We start from the raw sequence: 16,990 nt of genomic DNA on the forward strand, positions 1-16,990 counted from the left end.
TTGGGGCGGGGATAGGGATGGGGGTAGAGAATGACCTCGGGGATGGGGCATTGTGATCCCCATCCCCAACCCGCCCCATTGCCATCCCTACCTATGCTCCACTGTTAATTAAGGTTTTTATATTTCCAGAACTGCTACATAAATAAATAGACTATTGATCCCGACCCATTTTCGATACAGGCCGTTAATTATTCCGTTAGTCTTTATGTTTTCCGTCATATTTTAAGGGCAATTTCGTCTTTTTAGTGATGAAAAAAAAAAAAAAAACTTCCATCTCTTCTCCAGCACCGACCACCTCATTACTGTCCTTGAAACTCTTCGGGGACATCTCTGCATTCTAATACTCCACCTTATCTTTCAACTTCTGATAAGCAACTTCCGGAAACAACCCAGTAAACTCATCCTGCAAATCCATCAACTGCTTCCCCAAATCAATGCCAGTACTACCCAAACTCCATTCCAAATCCTTATCCTCCAGAAGCCTCTCAAGTAGATACAGAAACTTTGTGTAAACTATACATATATTTAACTATATATATTTTAATTTATTTTTATAATATAAATCATAAATATATACATTTACTACTTTAGTTTAATGACTACACTTTTACTTTAATGGTGTTTTGACTTTTGCACTCAATGAATTATAATTTATGAATTTAATCATGTTTTAAATTTATTTGTGGTAGATTTTGATTTTAAAAAAGGCAATATGAGAAAAAATATTTTATTTATTAAATTCTTATTGGAGATTTGGGGTGGGTTTGGAGGTTTAGTCCCCAGTGGGCATGGGGAATCCCTAATATAATTTTATTGGGGATTGGGGCGGGGATAGGGATGGGGGTAGAGAATGACCTCGGGGATGGGGCATTGTGATCCCCATCCCCAACCCGCCCCATTGCCATCCCTACCTATGCTCCACTGTTAATTAAGGTTTTTATATTTCCAGAACTGCTACATAAATAAATAGACTATTGATCCCGACCCATTTTCGATACAGGCCGTTAATTATTCCGTTAGTCTTTATGTTTTCCGTCATATTTTTAAGGGCAATTTCGTCTTTTGAGTGATGAAAAAAAAAAAAAAAACTTCCATCTCTTCTCCAGCACCGACCACCTCATTACTGTCCTTGAAACTCTTCGGGGACATCTCTGCATTCTAATACTCCACCTTATCTTTCAACTTCTGATAAGCAACTTCCGGAAACAACCCAGTAAACTCATCCTGCAAATCCATCAACTGCTTCCCCAAATCAATGCCAGTACTACCCAAACTCCATTCCAAATCCTTATCCTCCAGAAGCCTCTCAAGTAGATACAGAAACTTTGTGTAAACCAACTTCACATCCCTACCTAAACTCGAACCCAACCCACACTCCCTAGCAACCAAATCCCATACCCCGGAATTTGAAACACAATCTAACCCGCCCTTTTTTCTCACAGCCCAAAATAGATTAAACAAATCTACCCTCTGCCCATTTTCAAGCATCAGAGGCAGAGGCTGGAGCGAGTCTCAAGTACATATTTCCTTCAGAAAAAACCCTAAGAAACTAATCTAACCAACACAGGAGCTTATCCGGTGACCCCGAAACTCTGCGTTTTGAAGCTTCTGAGAAGTAGTCCGGCTATTCCTTCTTCTTCTCGCAATCTACAATAGACCCATCAGCTATCACCGACCACCCTGCCATGGATTTCGAATTACAACCCCTAAAAAAAGCAAATTCCTTCACTTCATAATCTGGGTTTTTCTCTGGGTAGATTGATTTGCTCGACATCAACAGTTCAGCATCAGCAGCACGTTGACGGCATCAGTAGACTTGGTTTTGGAAACCAGTGTTGACGATCTCCGAAGTGACGCAGAGGTCGGCCGGCGAGCTCTCTGTCGGTAAAGGCTACTTGGGCCATGTAGGGAGGTCAAGATTGAGGGTCTTGACGGTGGGGTCGTAGAACTGGTTGGAGTTATGAGAGTCGTTGGGAAAAGGGGCAGAGGAGACTTCTAGGATGAAGATGGTGAAGGACTTCAAGGGAAGGGAGGTGAAGAGAGTGGAGGCAAGCGAGATGAAACCAGCAAATTAAGTTGTGAGGGAGATGAAGATTTTGACTCCAAACTGACGAAACTGCAAAAATACAATTATACCCTTCATTTATTTGATAATGGCATGGGCCGTAACCGGGGGAGTTCACAGAATGTATCAAAAATAGATCGGGTTAAATAGTCCATGCATGTATTTATGTTGCAGTTCTAGAAATATAAAAACCTTATTTAACAATGGCGTATAGTTCATGTACTATTCTAAAAAATATCCCTAGCTTACATTAAATATATTTCAATTTTACAATAAACAAATTATTAAAAAATTCAATAAACAGTAATTGACCGGTCAAGAAACAGAACGGGTGGAAACACATGTCCAGTGAACAGTGTCTTGACCCAGTAATCCAGTAACCCTGACCTGTTGACCCAACAGGTGAACTTGCTCTAAGTAACTAGGCATTTTACCTAGTAATGTCATTAATGCATATCTATTATTGCTCTTCAGCTATTCATGATATTTGGAGGAGTAGCTAAGTTAGCTATGTTAGCTAAGTCGGTTAGCTAAGGCAGCAGAGAGCTTTATCTCCGTACTGTGTAGCAGCTGGGCATTCTAGTTAAGTCATTAATTTCTATTATTGCTCTCTCGATCAGCTATGTATGAAATGAAAACGATATTTTCAGAAGTAGGTAAGTTAGCTACGAACTAAACACACCACACCAATCACCAGATAATGAGATGAGAAATGATAAAGTCCGTTTACGCTCTATTTTAAGCCGCCCTTCAGATATCAATTCACGTTACTTGACTATTTATCGATCCACGTTTTCAAAGACAAAAAAACGTTTTGATCATACCTGGTGAGGGGTTGGGGGTGTGCTTTCCTGCTACAATTCTGGTTTTGCTTTTTCTCAAAGTTCATGTAATTGGTCTACGGACGTTTCAGCTTAAAAAATAAATAAAAAGTTTATGCGTGCATGGCCAAAAGTTATTTATCTATATCGACGCTGCCATGGTAAGAAGTTATTTATCTATTAAACATACACAGTTGATTTGTTGTTTTGTTTAGTAATATTAATTCACAGATCGAACGGTGGTAGGTATTTTTCTCTGGCTACGTCCGCTAGCTGCTCGATCGACCAGTTATTGTTGTGCCAATCATTAAATATGATTTCTACCAAATTGTTAATATGATTCATGCATCAAATAGTTCATAAGATTTCACCAAATACATAATTGCTTCGGCTTAATATGGTTGGCAGAGTCAATCATTGTTGAAGTGCAATATGTCAAAATTCTTCAATTAGTGTGGCAAAGTTTACGGCTCAAATGAAAAATCACAATGTAACTAAGTTTGGGGATTTAGGTATGTCATCTTGACGACTATAAAAAACTGAAGAAAGATATAAGCATATATATCACCTAAACTAACGGAGATCCAAAACCTCTCACATCTGATTAAGCAACGTTGATTCAAGATACCATTTCCAGTGACATAAAGCATTTTGTAGACTGATGATATGACTAAAGTCAAAATGAAATCAAAGCGTCAATAATTTTAAAATTATCAATCAACTCACTTCAAAACCATGATTAGCAAGCAAGCCATACCAAAATCAAACTAAGACGAACAGAACACACAAATTTAAAGCTCATAATCCACCAAATTGCTGAGAAATTGATCTTTTTAGCGGAGAGTGATGGATTGAAATACACCAAATAATTTCAGTTAGAATCTTACCAGGAATGATGGATTCAAAGGGGCTCAAATGATCACTAAACTCATATTTTTCTTCCATATCTCCATTGCAAATTAAATGTAATTTTTTTCCCAAATATGGGTCTAAAGTTGCTTGTTCTACCATAATTAAACTTCAAAGCATCACGTTAGAGAGATAGAATGACTATGTTAGAAGTTTTTGATAGAAAAGAAAAGAGAAAATCGCAAAAGAGTTTTGAAGTTCTCTGTGTCTACAAGAAAATAAGGGTTTAGGATTTGGGGATGATTGACTTGCCAAATAGAAAAAAGAAAAAAAAGAAAAAGAAACATAATTGCAAGGGTAAATAATTAGGATCATTTGTAAAAAAAAAATAAATTAAAGTAATAGATAAATAGAAAGAATTCGCACACCCTAAATTAAAAGAAAAGGTTAAAAAAAAAAAAAAACTTTCTATCATTACAGCATCAACATAAACAAACTTCAACAAAAGCAACAAATTCAAAGACAAGTTCTAAATGTCATATTTTATGAAATGTGTCCATTTAATCAACAGAGACTTTTATTTTCCATGAGGTGTTTTATCGTTACACATCAAGAACTTCTGATTTTTATTGTTAGACAACAATTATTTTATATTTAGGTATTAAATTAATAGCTAACTACTCAAGTACTGTAACTTGTGTTTGTTGAGAATGTGAAAAAATATAACTCCCAGATTGGAAAAGTATAACTTTGCTTATAGGTTTATAAGGGTTTGGGCCACCGGCCACTCAATCAATTGCCAATTGGTTTTTTTTTTTTTTTTATAAGAAAGGATGATTCATTCATTATCAAGAAAATATTACATCAAGGAGAATATAATGGCCGCATTAAATCCCCCGCAAGTTGAATGGGAAGAGTACCATGCACACTCCATTTACACATACTCAAATACTTGACTCTTGAACTAAAATTGAATTAAGCCACTCCGGCGCCATCCTCCACCAATAAGTAGGGAAAGGTAGAGAAAGTGCGGTTCTTGCTACACAATGGGCAGCCTTATTACACTCTCTAGGGATATAACCCCAACTACAAGACTGAAACTAACTCAAAAGTACTTTTGCTTCATCAATGAGAACTCCATCCGAGCTGAGGTCATTATAGTTAAAGTTTAACGCCGTGAAGACATTTTGGGCATCACCTTCAATTTTCAGGCACGTAAAGCCTATTTGAATACAAAATGCAACCCATTGACAAGAGCTAGAAACTCAAAGGTTAATAGACTTACAAAACCAACACCCGGAATAACAAGCACTCCAATACAGTCACCATTCTCATCTCGACACACAGCACCCATACCATAAATTCCTTGAGATCGATCAAGCTTAAGCGCGCCATCAAAATTCAACTTTATTACCTCTCATAGACTTATTGCCTCCTTTAATTAGCCCCACCCATCACTCCATGCACGTCCACACTCCTCCCATGCATGGCCTCATGCATTAATTGATTTAATTCATCTTTAATTGGCACCTATATCCCAGAACCCCTCCCACCAACAACCTGCTTTCTCAATTAAGTTCTCTGCTCCCAGCGCACACTTACCATGCACTCTACTATATATTTCTTTCATGTCAAAGCTGCCAAGCAATGATTCCAAACCACTCCAATTCATTTTCTTTAACAATAGCAGCCACGTGCAAGATGAGATCAAAGAAATTCCTCTCTTTCCCTGCACACCTCTGCTAAGAAAGTGAGTTTTCACACTCTACATGCCAATTGACACTCCCATAAAGTATGGATTACCGACTCCTCTGCACACCCACACCCCACACAACTACCATAAGCACACACTCTTTTTCTTCTTAACACACTAATTGATTTTGGATGTAAATCTCAGATTACTTTATCAGTATTTATCATTATTATGGTCATACATATATGTGGGTAGGAGGATTATACCTAAAAATCTCAAACAACTAAATTTTTTGTGAAATAGTAAATCACTCTATTGTCAGACAATAAAACAATCAACTAAAGGAGATTTTTTTTCTCATGTTTGGATGGACGAAACATTCTTAGTTTTGACCTCATTGGACAAGAACCTCAAATTCCTCATCAAACTGATTAACTGAAGTGAACATTGGCAAAAGAGCCATTTACAAAGTGAATAAGAACCATTTACAAAGTCGGCAATATTTTTAGTAGGTACTTAAGAAAGAAACATAGCCACCTCCAACGAAAGTTGATCAATAATTAGGTGCCTGCCAAAACAAAAAAAAAAAAAAAACAAAACAAAGCAGATAATCATGTCTTTCATTTTACAAGGAACTTATTACAATATGTTTGGATGCTCTATGCAAAATACAAGCAACAAGCCAGAAACTAAACCCTTAACCCGAAACCCTAGCCTTAATTGAGTCCGGTAAAGTCATTGGCCGGTTAATTGATATGAGAACATCACCTGCAATAATCGATTTAGAATTTTAGAATTTGAAATGAGTTGAATACGTTTTTCTAAATTGATATAAAAGAAAATCAAGCACCTTGAAGGAGCATAACTGCATATAACCAACGCTACAGCTACCTTAATTCCCAGCTGACAATATCAGGGTGTTTAAATTTGCATTAAGACTAGCTATCTTCTCTTCTCGTTTTTCCCCTCTTGTTGGTCTACATATATGTAGTGGCCTGGCGCGCAACAAACTCATCATCAACTTATTTCTCATACAGATTAAGTTCATCGATTACAAATATATACCTGGCCTAGAGAGTAGTGCAGCAACTGAAAGCCAGAAATGGGTGGCCTTGTGGTGAGTATTGCGATGACTCCTTTTGTACAACTTTGGGGGAGACCATGGAATTTGGTAGACATATCCTCAGCGGCTACTTTATTGGCCCTCCACGGCCTCTGTTTGTTTGCTCCGTTTCATTTCACCTGGGCTGCCTTTTGGGTGGCTGCCGCACTCTACATTCTCACCGGTTTGGGAGTCACTTTGGGTTTCCATAGACACCTTGCGCACAAGAGTTTCCAGCTTCCCAAATGGCTCGAATACTTGTTTGTCTATTTTGGGGTTCTATCACTACAGGTATGTATTTCTATGCGCTGCTATTTTTTGTCTTTGTTCTCTTAGTACAGAACAAACGCTTGTGTTTAATTTTGATGTTTTATTTGCAGGGAAGTCCGATAGAATGGGTGAGCACACACCGGTACCATCACCAGTTTACTGACACAGAGAGAGACCCTCACAGCCCCTTGGAGGGTTTCTGGTTTAGTCATATGGGTTGGATCCTTGATAGCGCTTCTCGGTATCGAAAAGTAAGAAGTAATTAATTAAGGTTATATAATTTAGTATGAAAACTAAGTTGATATCAATGTTATATATGAGTTTTGTCAGTATGGAGGACTGAAGAACGTTGAGGATATGAAAAAGCAGTGGTTCTATAGATTTCTTCATCGTACATACCCCGTACACGTATTTGTTTCTGGAGCTTTGCTCTATGCCCTAGGCGGACTACCCTTCTTTATTTGGGGAACGGTATGTACTAAATTGCAATTACCTCACTTCATCATGTGTGTGTATATATGGCTCGAATCCGGAGTCCATTTTATTTCGGATAGAAACAGTTGAAAATAGAAAACAATTTATCCATCAGTTTAGTGAATGATTGTAGGGAGTGAGGATAGTATATGTTTTCCACTTCACTTTGCTAGTGAACTCGGCCGGTCACATATGGGGAAACCAAGTATGGAACACCGGGGACCTGTCAAAGAACAATTGGTATGGATTTATTTGATCTTACTCCCCTACATTTAGATTAACGAATGAGTACAATTTTTTTTTTTCAGAAATCACTGAGTAATAATTGGGACATATATATATATATATATATATATATATATATATTTTTTTTTTTTTTTTTTTGAAAAATAATTTTATTTTGGTTGCTTAAATTGAAATTTAACAAAATAGGTGGTTGGGATGGATCGCACTTGGAGAAGGGTGGCACAACAACCATCATGCATTTGAATACTCAGCTCGACAAGGCCTAGAATGGTGGCAAGTCGACTTGACTTGGTATGTAATCCGAGCTTTTCAAGCAATTGGGTTGGCAACTGACGTCAAAACTCCGACTGAATCTCAGATGCGTCGCAAAGCCCTCAAGAAGTACTGAATTGAACACCAATATATAATTATGTTAATTAGTTGCACGCACAATAATTTTCATGCAATTACTACGTACGTGCTAGATGTCTCTGTTAATTAGTAATGTATGGTCATGAACTATATATGAAACGAGTGTTCAAGCCTTCAAGGCCTTTCATTTTAAGAAAAGATGGAGACAAAATCACTGAACCGAGTTTTTAGTGACTTTAATGAAGGCTTTATTTTGAGCCCAATAAAGTGGCAAAACTCCGCACAATTGTCAGTTATTTTTCTTTTATCTTTTATCTTAAAGTATTGACAGCGTTCACTCTAATGTTGTTGTTTTGAAAGTATTAACAACAAGTGCAGCGCACGTTGTTGTTTTGAAAATATTTAATAACTTGCAGATGAAAACGTGCAAGGTGAGTTGTCGATAACCAAATTAACAACTTGCAAATGATGCATGTAGTGGTAAATAGTTTTTTTACCTAACAACGAGCATTTATAGCATGTTATGACTATGAGGTTGTCAATTTGTCATAGACATACTACTTTTCGTGTAGTGTATATTGTCTATCAAATAATAAAACTAAAATGATGAATGTGGTAATCAAATGCTAAACAATATCTAATTTGAATAATTTTGTGTAGAATGATTTTCGAAGGACCTAGAACATAAGTCCTTCTATTCATTAGCTAAGCCATAAAGGCATCCTTACTTTTGTTGGAAAAAGTATGAACATGCATGCTTATGATTTGATTACGTATATATTCATAAATATTTATGGGTCTTTCTAAATGAACCCAGCAAATCAATTTTACATGAAAAGACATTTATATCCTCGTACGAAATTACTATACTAGTCATGGTAAATAAAAATAATAACAAAAAAAACCATAAAGTTTAAAACTCTTTTTTCTATTTGTACCCCGCAGTTCAGTTGTACCGAGCAATTCACTGTGTTTACGTTGTTGCGTTTATGTTGCTTCTTCTAGCAAAGCCTTAAACCCAAATTTCACTTTCCTTTATAATTGCTTCAAGGGTTTAATACGCATGATATTAACAAAGTTGTGACTGCAATTATGATTTTGGAGGCGTCAAATAAGGTTTGTGTATTTTGTTCATCATAGAACCAGAAAATACAAAATAATTTTTTCTGCAGTTTACCGCATTTCAATCGGTCAATAAACACCAAAATCACTAGAATATTCGGTACTATACCACTGAACAAAATGGAATGTTTCGGCACATAACCACCGAAATTTATAAACGTATTCGGAGCACAAACACCGAATAATACTGCTTTATTCGGGACAAAACCACCGAATATTTTCATAATTTTCGGTACTCAACCACCGAATGCTACTACTTGTCAAATTCTTTTACTGTTTTCAGTTCCTTTTATATGAAATATTTATAACTTAATTATTTATTACTGTGACGTGTTCTTTTTTTAACAGATTAATTCTGAGTCTATTGAAAGTGGCAATGGTTGGACTAAATGTGTTTTTGAAACAACAAATCAATTTATAACTAGTGAGGTAAGTAGCTTGGAAATCGTCAAGATAATTAATTTTTACTTCGATTTTCATTCCAATTTGAATAGTAAATGTTTGTTTGTACAGGTATTCAAAAGTCGGAATGAATTAGTTAACTGGACTCGTGAAGAAGGAAGAAAGTGTGGAATAGTAGTTGTAATTAGGAGGTCTGATGCTCCAGGGAATTGTAGGTTAAAAAGAGGGCGAATAACTTTTGGTTGTGAGAGAGGTGGCTTTTATCAAAAGAATAGCATAGACTCAGAATGCATGCAAAAGAAGAAGCTTAATGCCAGCTTGAATCCTCAAAAGAAGAAGAGTGATAGAAGTGGTGGTACAAAGAGGTGTGGTTGCCCATTTCGCTTGAAGGGCAAAAATGTTGGTCCTGGGGATGAGTGGATCCTTGAGGTTGTAAATGGGATGCATAACCATCATGCTGCAAAGTATCCTGAAGGGCATTCCTATCTGGGGCGATTAACCAAGGAAGAAAATAATTTGTTGGTTGATATGTCAAAGAACCTGGTAAATCCAAAAGAAATATTATACACTTTAAAGAAAAATGACCCACTCAATTCAAGCACTATGAAGACAATCTACAATGCTCGACATATTCAAAGGGTGATTGAAAAAGCTGGCATTTCAGAGATGCAAATACTGCTAAACAATTTGCAGAAATGCAATTATGTGGAATGGCATAGGAGTTACGGCACAGAGAACATTGTGAGTGACTTGTTCTGGACTCATCCTGATAGTGTAAATCTGCTACGTGCATTTCCTTATGTTTTAATAATGGATGCCACATACAAGACAAATAAGTTTCGATATCCATTGTTAGAGATTGTGGGGGTGACATCTACAGAGTTAACATTCCATGCTGCATTTGTGTACATCCATGCTAAGAAAGAAGAAAATTATGTATGGGCTTTATCTAAATTGAAGAGTGTGATGAATGAAGACTGTCTTCCAAGTGTGATTGTTACTGACAGAGAGTTAGCACTCATGAATGCCATTCGTCGAGTGTTCCCTGCTGCTCAACATTTATTGTGCAGATGGCATATTAATAGGGCAGTGTTGGGAAAATGTAAAAAGCTTGTTGATAACCAAGTGAAGTTTAAAAAGTTGATGCAGGCATGGAACACATTGGTCTTTTTAGATACGATACCTGACTATGAAAGACATTTACATGAGTTCGAGAGAGACTACAAAAAATATCATGAAGTACTAACTTATGTGAAAGGCACTTGGTTGAATGAATATAAGGAAAGATTTGTTGAAGCATGGACGAACAATTATAAGCATTTTGGAACAATGACTTCAAACAGGTAATTTTCAATTGATATTTTCTATTTGTTAATAAACTATGTATTGTTTCATATAATTTACTTGAATTTTCATAAATTGTTCATGTGTACTTTTAACTAGGCGGAAAGTGCTCATTCAAAATTGAAGCGACATTTGATGTCTAGTCTGTGCAACTTTGATACATCATGGAAAAATATTCACGCCTTACTAGTGTTGCAACACACAGAAGTAAAGGCTTCATTTGAGAAAAGTCTTATATTTGTCCGACATGACTTCATAAAGAATGAGTTTAAGGTAATAGTGGGTTTTGTATCACATGCTGCCCTGGATTATATTTTGGGAGAGTCTGAGAGGATGGATATTATTGGAACTAATGAGAATGCATGTGGCAGTACTTTGAGAAAAACACATGGGTTACCATGTGCACATGAAATGGCAATTTATAAGGAGAATGGCACCCTATTCCACTTGATTGTATTCATCGTCATTGGAGGAAATTAGATTTGTTTCATGCCCCACAAAGTAATGACCCTATAGATGTCACGCCCCTGATTTTACACACATGAAAATCGATATATATAATCCCATAATTATACATGCGTGAATGTTCAGTCATCAATACAAATATCTGGAACATCTTTCCTTTATAACAAGTACATAATGATGCCCTGAAACCATCCGAGTTAATATGCACTCGCTCCATAGAGTCATATATTACACAAATTTACGAATTAAGTTGCCATCACAAAATAAAGCATAAATGCTCCTCAGAGCCTACTACATAGCGGAAGTCATAACAATGGCAAAGCCAACAAAATTTGCTTCCTACCCGTTCAGCTGCCTGTAGCTACCTCAGCTTCAGCCACGAGTTTCCTGACCTGCAGGATTAACCCCTACACCAAAAGAATGGTGCACCGGGTTTCCACACAACAAAACCCGGTAAGCTTATGAAAGCTCGTATGAGTAACTTATGAACATCAATCAACAACTCACACACATCAGCTAAAAGAAACCATGCAGCCATGATTCCTTCTAACACTCCATAACCCTTCCATCTAAAGGACTACATAAATCACCTCTGTGACAATGTTCTATTTGCTAACTTAACCATCAAGCAGCAAATCAAGTCTCATCTAGACAATAAAAGAAGAATACACAAGGAATTCTCCTATAACTACATACTTATGAGTCTCCAGCAACCTCGACCGTCACTCCCATAATCTATAATGGCAGACAGACTATCGCCCTATTGAAATCGTAACCACTCGTCCGACTACGGACGTGATTACCTATTTCCTGCCTTGGTCACCATCTGCGACCTGTCACAATCTGTGACATGCGGTTTCAGACCCCGTCTGGTCTCAAATCAACATTTAGGTCACCATCTGTGCTCTGTCACCATCTGTGACACATGATCTTCAGACCCCGTCTGGTCATGAAATCAAACGTCAAGGTCACCATCTGCAACCTGTCACCATCTGTGATATGTAATCTTCTTAGACCCTGTCTGGTCTTAAAGCTAAACGTTAAGTAAGTCGCAACCGACCTAAAAACGTTACAACATCTAGCTTCGGCTTTCCTAACCCTTGCTCACCATCTATGACTCTTGGTACAAGGACCAATACATTTAAAATGAGTCACGCTTGACTCAAAAATGTAACATCAAGCTCAATACTTTTCAAACAATAGAAAACATCTTTTTCCACAATATTGTTTCCTGAAAAGTCACATTCAACAATAATATGAACATCATCATGCATATTATTATTCATCACAATCATCCACAAGGATATATATATTTCACATAAATATATATATATATACGTAGACATTCGCTCAGGAATGCCTACTAATACCAACTATAGTTTGCAGTTCAATAATTAACGCCAAAACGATAATGGTAATTCTGTTCATAAAGAACCTTGTGAGATTACTCACCTCGAACTCCTGCTGCGTCTTCAATAAAGCACAAAACCGCCAATTCACAGATAATCGTCCACTGTACTTCGTCAAGTACGTATTCACATACGTTTCCAATTTAGTGACGATTCACATTTGATTTAAGTTCGAAACCCTCTGTTTTGAACTAAAACCCCCAAAGTGGCGCCAATCGAGACAAAACCACATCCAAGACCTCCCAAAGTCTCCGGAATACGTCCACGATCAATGTGACCAAACCACAAGTCGATCGGACACTCGAATCCTCACGGATCGAATAAATCGATCGGTATGAAACTGTAAAAATCATAACAATTTCATACGAACTCCAAAATTTGCATATTATATATCGAAACGCTCGTATCAACGACTAGAACATATATAATACCACAAACAGTCCCATACATGGCCGGAACACCGCCGGAACGCCGCCACAGGCGGTGGGGCACCGCCGCCGGTCAAAACTCAATATTTCACAAAACTCCCAACATCAAAAAGCTTCATCTAAGCATGCTTGTGAACTTTCATAACTGGATCGAAGTCAGAAAACAAGCTTAAGGGATCGAAAACTACCTCACAAACTTTGGATTAATGCTCAAACTGAGTTGAACCGATTTCCACGTAAATCGATCAAAACAAACACCATAGATCGATCAGGAATCCTATTCTGAACTCAACCATGGAAGCATGAAGCCACGAAGTTGCCGGAGTTGTGTTTTCCGGCCGGGTCCGAAAACTCTAACTGTACAGCCTTGCAGCACCGCACCCGGTGGATCTCGTCGCTAGAGAACACCACAAGGATGACCGGACGGAGGAGGCGAACCAGCTGACCAAGTTTCACGGCCGGAGACCGCCGCAGTTCGCCGGAAAAGCCGGGTCGGGTCACCGGGTTCGGGTCGGGTTAGTCGAAAATCTTTGATACTAAAGGTATCGACCGAGAGAGAAAAGGGAGAGAAAAAAAACTTCCGGAAAAGGAAAGTGGGAATTATGAAAATAATTTCTGAATTTCCATATTTATACTAAAACGGAAACTTCTTCCGCTAGCCATAACTTTCTCATTCGAACTCCGATTGACGCGTTCCGCATGTCCACGAACTCGTATCGACGCGCTCAACAATATTCGTGAGGGAAGTTTTCCTAGAATCTCAACATATAAAAAGTCAAACTTCACACGACCCCCTAAACTGTGAAATTCGAATAATTATACGTACAAAAACTATTCCACTTCACATACAACCTACGAATAAAGCACAATACCAAATATTCGTACAATTGGTCCATTATTAATTACTAAAATTAAATAACAGAGAACCAGGTCATCACAGTCTACCCTCCTTAAAGGAATTTCGCCCCGAAATTCACGCTTGCTCATCAACAAACAACTGTGGGCACTTCGCTCTCATATCCGACTCCAATTCCCAAGAAGCATCACCCTCGTCATGGTGACTCCACAATACCTTGACCAAGTCAACTTCCTTCCTTCGAAGTCGCTTTGTTGACCTATCCAGAATACGAACAGGTTCAACAACAAAGGTCGTATCCGCATGCACCTCAATCGTACCATAATCAATCACATGTGACTCATCCTGGACATACTTCCTCAGCATAGACACATGGAACACATTATGCACGCCAGACATACTAGGAGGTAAGGCAAGCCTATAAGCCAAATCTCCTACCCTTTCCAGAATTTCAAAAGGTCCAACGAACCTTGGTGATAACTTCCCTTTCTTGCCAAATCTCACCACACCCTTCATGGGTGAGACCTTCAAGAACACATGATCACCCTCTTTAAACTCAACCTGCCTTCTTTTCAAATCTGCATAACTCTTCTATCTACTCTGTGCCGTTCGAATCCTGTTCCTGATAATTGAAATCTTGTCAGTGGTCTCCTGCACAATCTCAGGACCCAATAACACCTTATCTCTCGCCTCTGCCCAGCAGATTAGAGATCTACATGGCCTACCATACAGGGCCTCATATGGTGCCATGCCAATACTGGAGTGATAACTGTTGTTGTAGGAGAATTCAATCAACGGCATATGATCCTCCCAACTTCCCTTGAAGTCCAACACACAGGCTCTCAACATATCCTCCAACACCTGATTCACTCGCTCAGTCTGCCCATCAGTCTTAGGGTGAAATGCCGTACTCATATCTAAATCAGTCCCCATGGCCTTTTGGAAACCGCTCCAAAATTTAGAAGTGAACCGAGCATCACGATCAGAAACAATTGACACAGGCACACCATGAAGTCTCACTATTACCTCGATGTAAAGTTCGCACAACGTGTCAATCGAATACGTCATTGACACTGGAAGAAAGTGCGCTGATTTCGTCAAACGATCCACGATCACCCACACTGCATCGTGACTTCGTTTGGACCTAGGCAGTCCAGTGACAAAATCCATTGAGATCCGCTCCCACTTCCATACGGGAATAGGTAACGGCTTTAACATACTTGCAGGTCTCTGATGCTCAGCCTTCACACGTTGGCAAGTAAGACACTTGGAGACATACTCTGCCACATCCCTTTTCATTCTATTCCACCAGAATTGCCTTCGCAAATCCCGATACATCTTAGTGCTTCCAGGGTGCACAGTATACCGCGATCGATGCCCCTCACGAAGAATTTCTCCCTTGAGGTCAACACGATCCAGAACATACAACCTATGATTCATCCGCAAACCATCATCCGTTCCCACCGACCACTCCGATGGAACGCCAATTGACGAATCCGCAGCCAACTCTGCCAACTTCGCACGTGAGAACTCATCTTCTGTCTGACCTTGAATGATCCTGGAAATCAAGGTAGGGTGTACCGTGATACTTCCAAGGAAACTTCCATTCTCAACTCTTGCTTGCACAAGGTCAAACTCAGATGCAGTCTCCAACATAAGCCACTCCTGAACCATAATAGAAGCAACAATACCTCTGGGCTTCCTACTCAAAGCATCCGCCACCACATTGGCCTTTCCGGGATGATACTCCAAGGTGAAATCATAGTCCTTTATGAGCTCCATCCACCTTCTCTGTCTCATGTTCAACTCCTTCTGAGAGAACAGATACTTCAAACTCTTATGATCCGAAAAGAGTTCGAACTTCTCCCCATACAAATAATGCCTCCAAATCTTCAAGGCAAACACAACTGCAGCCAAATCCAAATCATGAGTAGGGTAATTACGCTCATGCACCTTCAACTGTCTAGAACCATAAGCGACAACACCGCCATGCTACATCAACACACACCCCAAACCCTGATGAGACGCATCACTATAGATGACTAAACCACCACCGCTTGTGGGAATAGTCAGCAATGGGGCCATGGTCAATCTAGCCTTCAACTCATTGAATGCTCGCTCACATTCCTCAGTCCACACAAACTGGACATCCTTCCTGGTCAACTTGGTCAAAGCCGAAGCAATGCTAGAAAATCCCTCAATGAATCTCCGGTAATAACCTGCCAAACCCAGAAAACTACGTACCTCAGTAACAGTAGTGGGTTGGCCCCAGTTTATCACTACCTCAACCTTAGAAGGATCCACGGAGACTCCATCCTTCGAAACTACATGACCAAGGAACTTGACCTCCCTTTGCCAAAATTCGCACTTCTCGAATTTCGCAAACAACTTCTTTTCTCTCAAAATCTGTAGCACAATCCGCAGATGCTTATCATGATCCTCCAGGGTCTTGGAATAAATCAAGATATCATCCACAAACACCACCACGAACTTATCCGAGTATGGACTGAACATACGGTTCATCAAGTCCATAAAGGCAGCAGGTGCATTGGTTAGACCAAAAGGCATGACAACAAACTCAAAGTGTCCATACCTAGTCCTAAAAGCAGTTTTAGGAACATCATCATCTTTCACCCTCAACTGGTGATATCCAGATCTCAAATCAATCTTCGAGAATACAGTAGCTTCCTTAAGCTGGTCGAACAAGTCATCAATCCTAGGTAAAGGGTACCTATTCTTGATCGTCACCTTGTTCAATTGCCAATAATCCACACACAACCTTAGTGAACCATCCTTCTTCTTCGCAAACACCACAGGTGCACCCCAAAGAGAAGTACTAGGTCTAATGAACCCTTGTTCAAGTAAACCATCAATCTGCTCCTTCAACTCTTTAAGTTCAGTTGGTGCCATCCGAAAAGGTGCCATGGATACAGGTGCAGTACCTGGTATCACATCGATAGCAAAATCCACTACCCTCCTTGGAGGTAACCCTGGTATTTCCTGAAATACATCACTGTACTCGGAAACCACGGCAATCTCTGCCATAACCGCAGTACAACTCACCGACTCCACATGAGCTAAGAATCCTGCCCT

At 38.9% G+C, this 16,990-nt stretch overlaps 2 protein-coding genes across 2 annotated transcripts; both read left to right on the forward strand.

Moving 5' to 3' along the window:
* Positions 1-6,482: 6,482 nt before the first annotated feature.
* Positions 6,483-8,033, forward strand: LOC112170734 (palmitoyl-monogalactosyldiacylglycerol delta-7 desaturase, chloroplastic). Its single transcript, XM_024308043.2, has 5 exons — positions 6,483-6,821; positions 6,911-7,051; positions 7,131-7,271; positions 7,408-7,514; positions 7,707-8,033. Exons 1-5 carry the CDS (start codon positions 6,531-6,533, stop codon positions 7,906-7,908), a joined length of 882 nt encoding a protein of 293 aa, XP_024163811.1. The 5' UTR covers positions 6,483-6,530; the 3' UTR covers positions 7,909-8,033.
* Positions 8,034-8,963: 930 nt separating this feature from the next.
* LOC112170735 (protein FAR-RED ELONGATED HYPOCOTYL 3-like) lies at positions 8,964-11,219 on the forward strand. The gene is made up of 4 exons (XM_024308044.1): positions 8,964-8,987; positions 9,342-9,422; positions 9,507-10,559; positions 10,839-11,219. The coding sequence occupies exons 1-4, from the start codon at positions 8,964-8,966 to the stop codon at positions 11,217-11,219; spliced, it is 1,539 nt and encodes a 512-aa protein (XP_024163812.1).
* Positions 11,220-16,990: the final 5,771 nt, after the last annotated feature.

The sequence above is a fragment of the Rosa chinensis genome, chromosome 6 (genome assembly GCF_002994745.2).
Source record: "Rosa chinensis cultivar Old Blush chromosome 6, RchiOBHm-V2, whole genome shotgun sequence".
In the NCBI taxonomy this organism is placed as follows: Eukaryota; Viridiplantae; Streptophyta; class Magnoliopsida; order Rosales; family Rosaceae; genus Rosa; species Rosa chinensis.

Coding starts and splice junctions, on each gene's coding strand:
- LOC112170735 (XM_024308044.1), top strand. CDS start 8,964: ATGATTTTGGAGGCGTCAAATAAG. Junction 9,423..9,506: donor ATCAATTTATAACTAGTGAG/GTAAGTAGCTTG, acceptor TTGTTTGTACAG/GTATTCAAAAGTCGGAATGA. Junction 10,560..10,838: donor TGCAGGCATGGAACACATTG/GTCTTTTTAGAT, acceptor ACTTTTAACTAG/GCGGAAAGTGCTCATTCAAA.
- LOC112170734 (XM_024308043.2), top strand. CDS start 6,531: ATGGGTGGCCTTGTGGTGAGTATTGCGATGACTCCTTTTGTACAACTT. Junction 6,822..6,910: donor TTGGGGTTCTATCACTACAG/GTATGTATTTCT, acceptor TTTTATTTGCAG/GGAAGTCCGATAGAATGGGT. Junction 7,272..7,407: donor CCTTCTTTATTTGGGGAACG/GTATGTACTAAA, acceptor GAATGATTGTAG/GGAGTGAGGATAGTATATGT.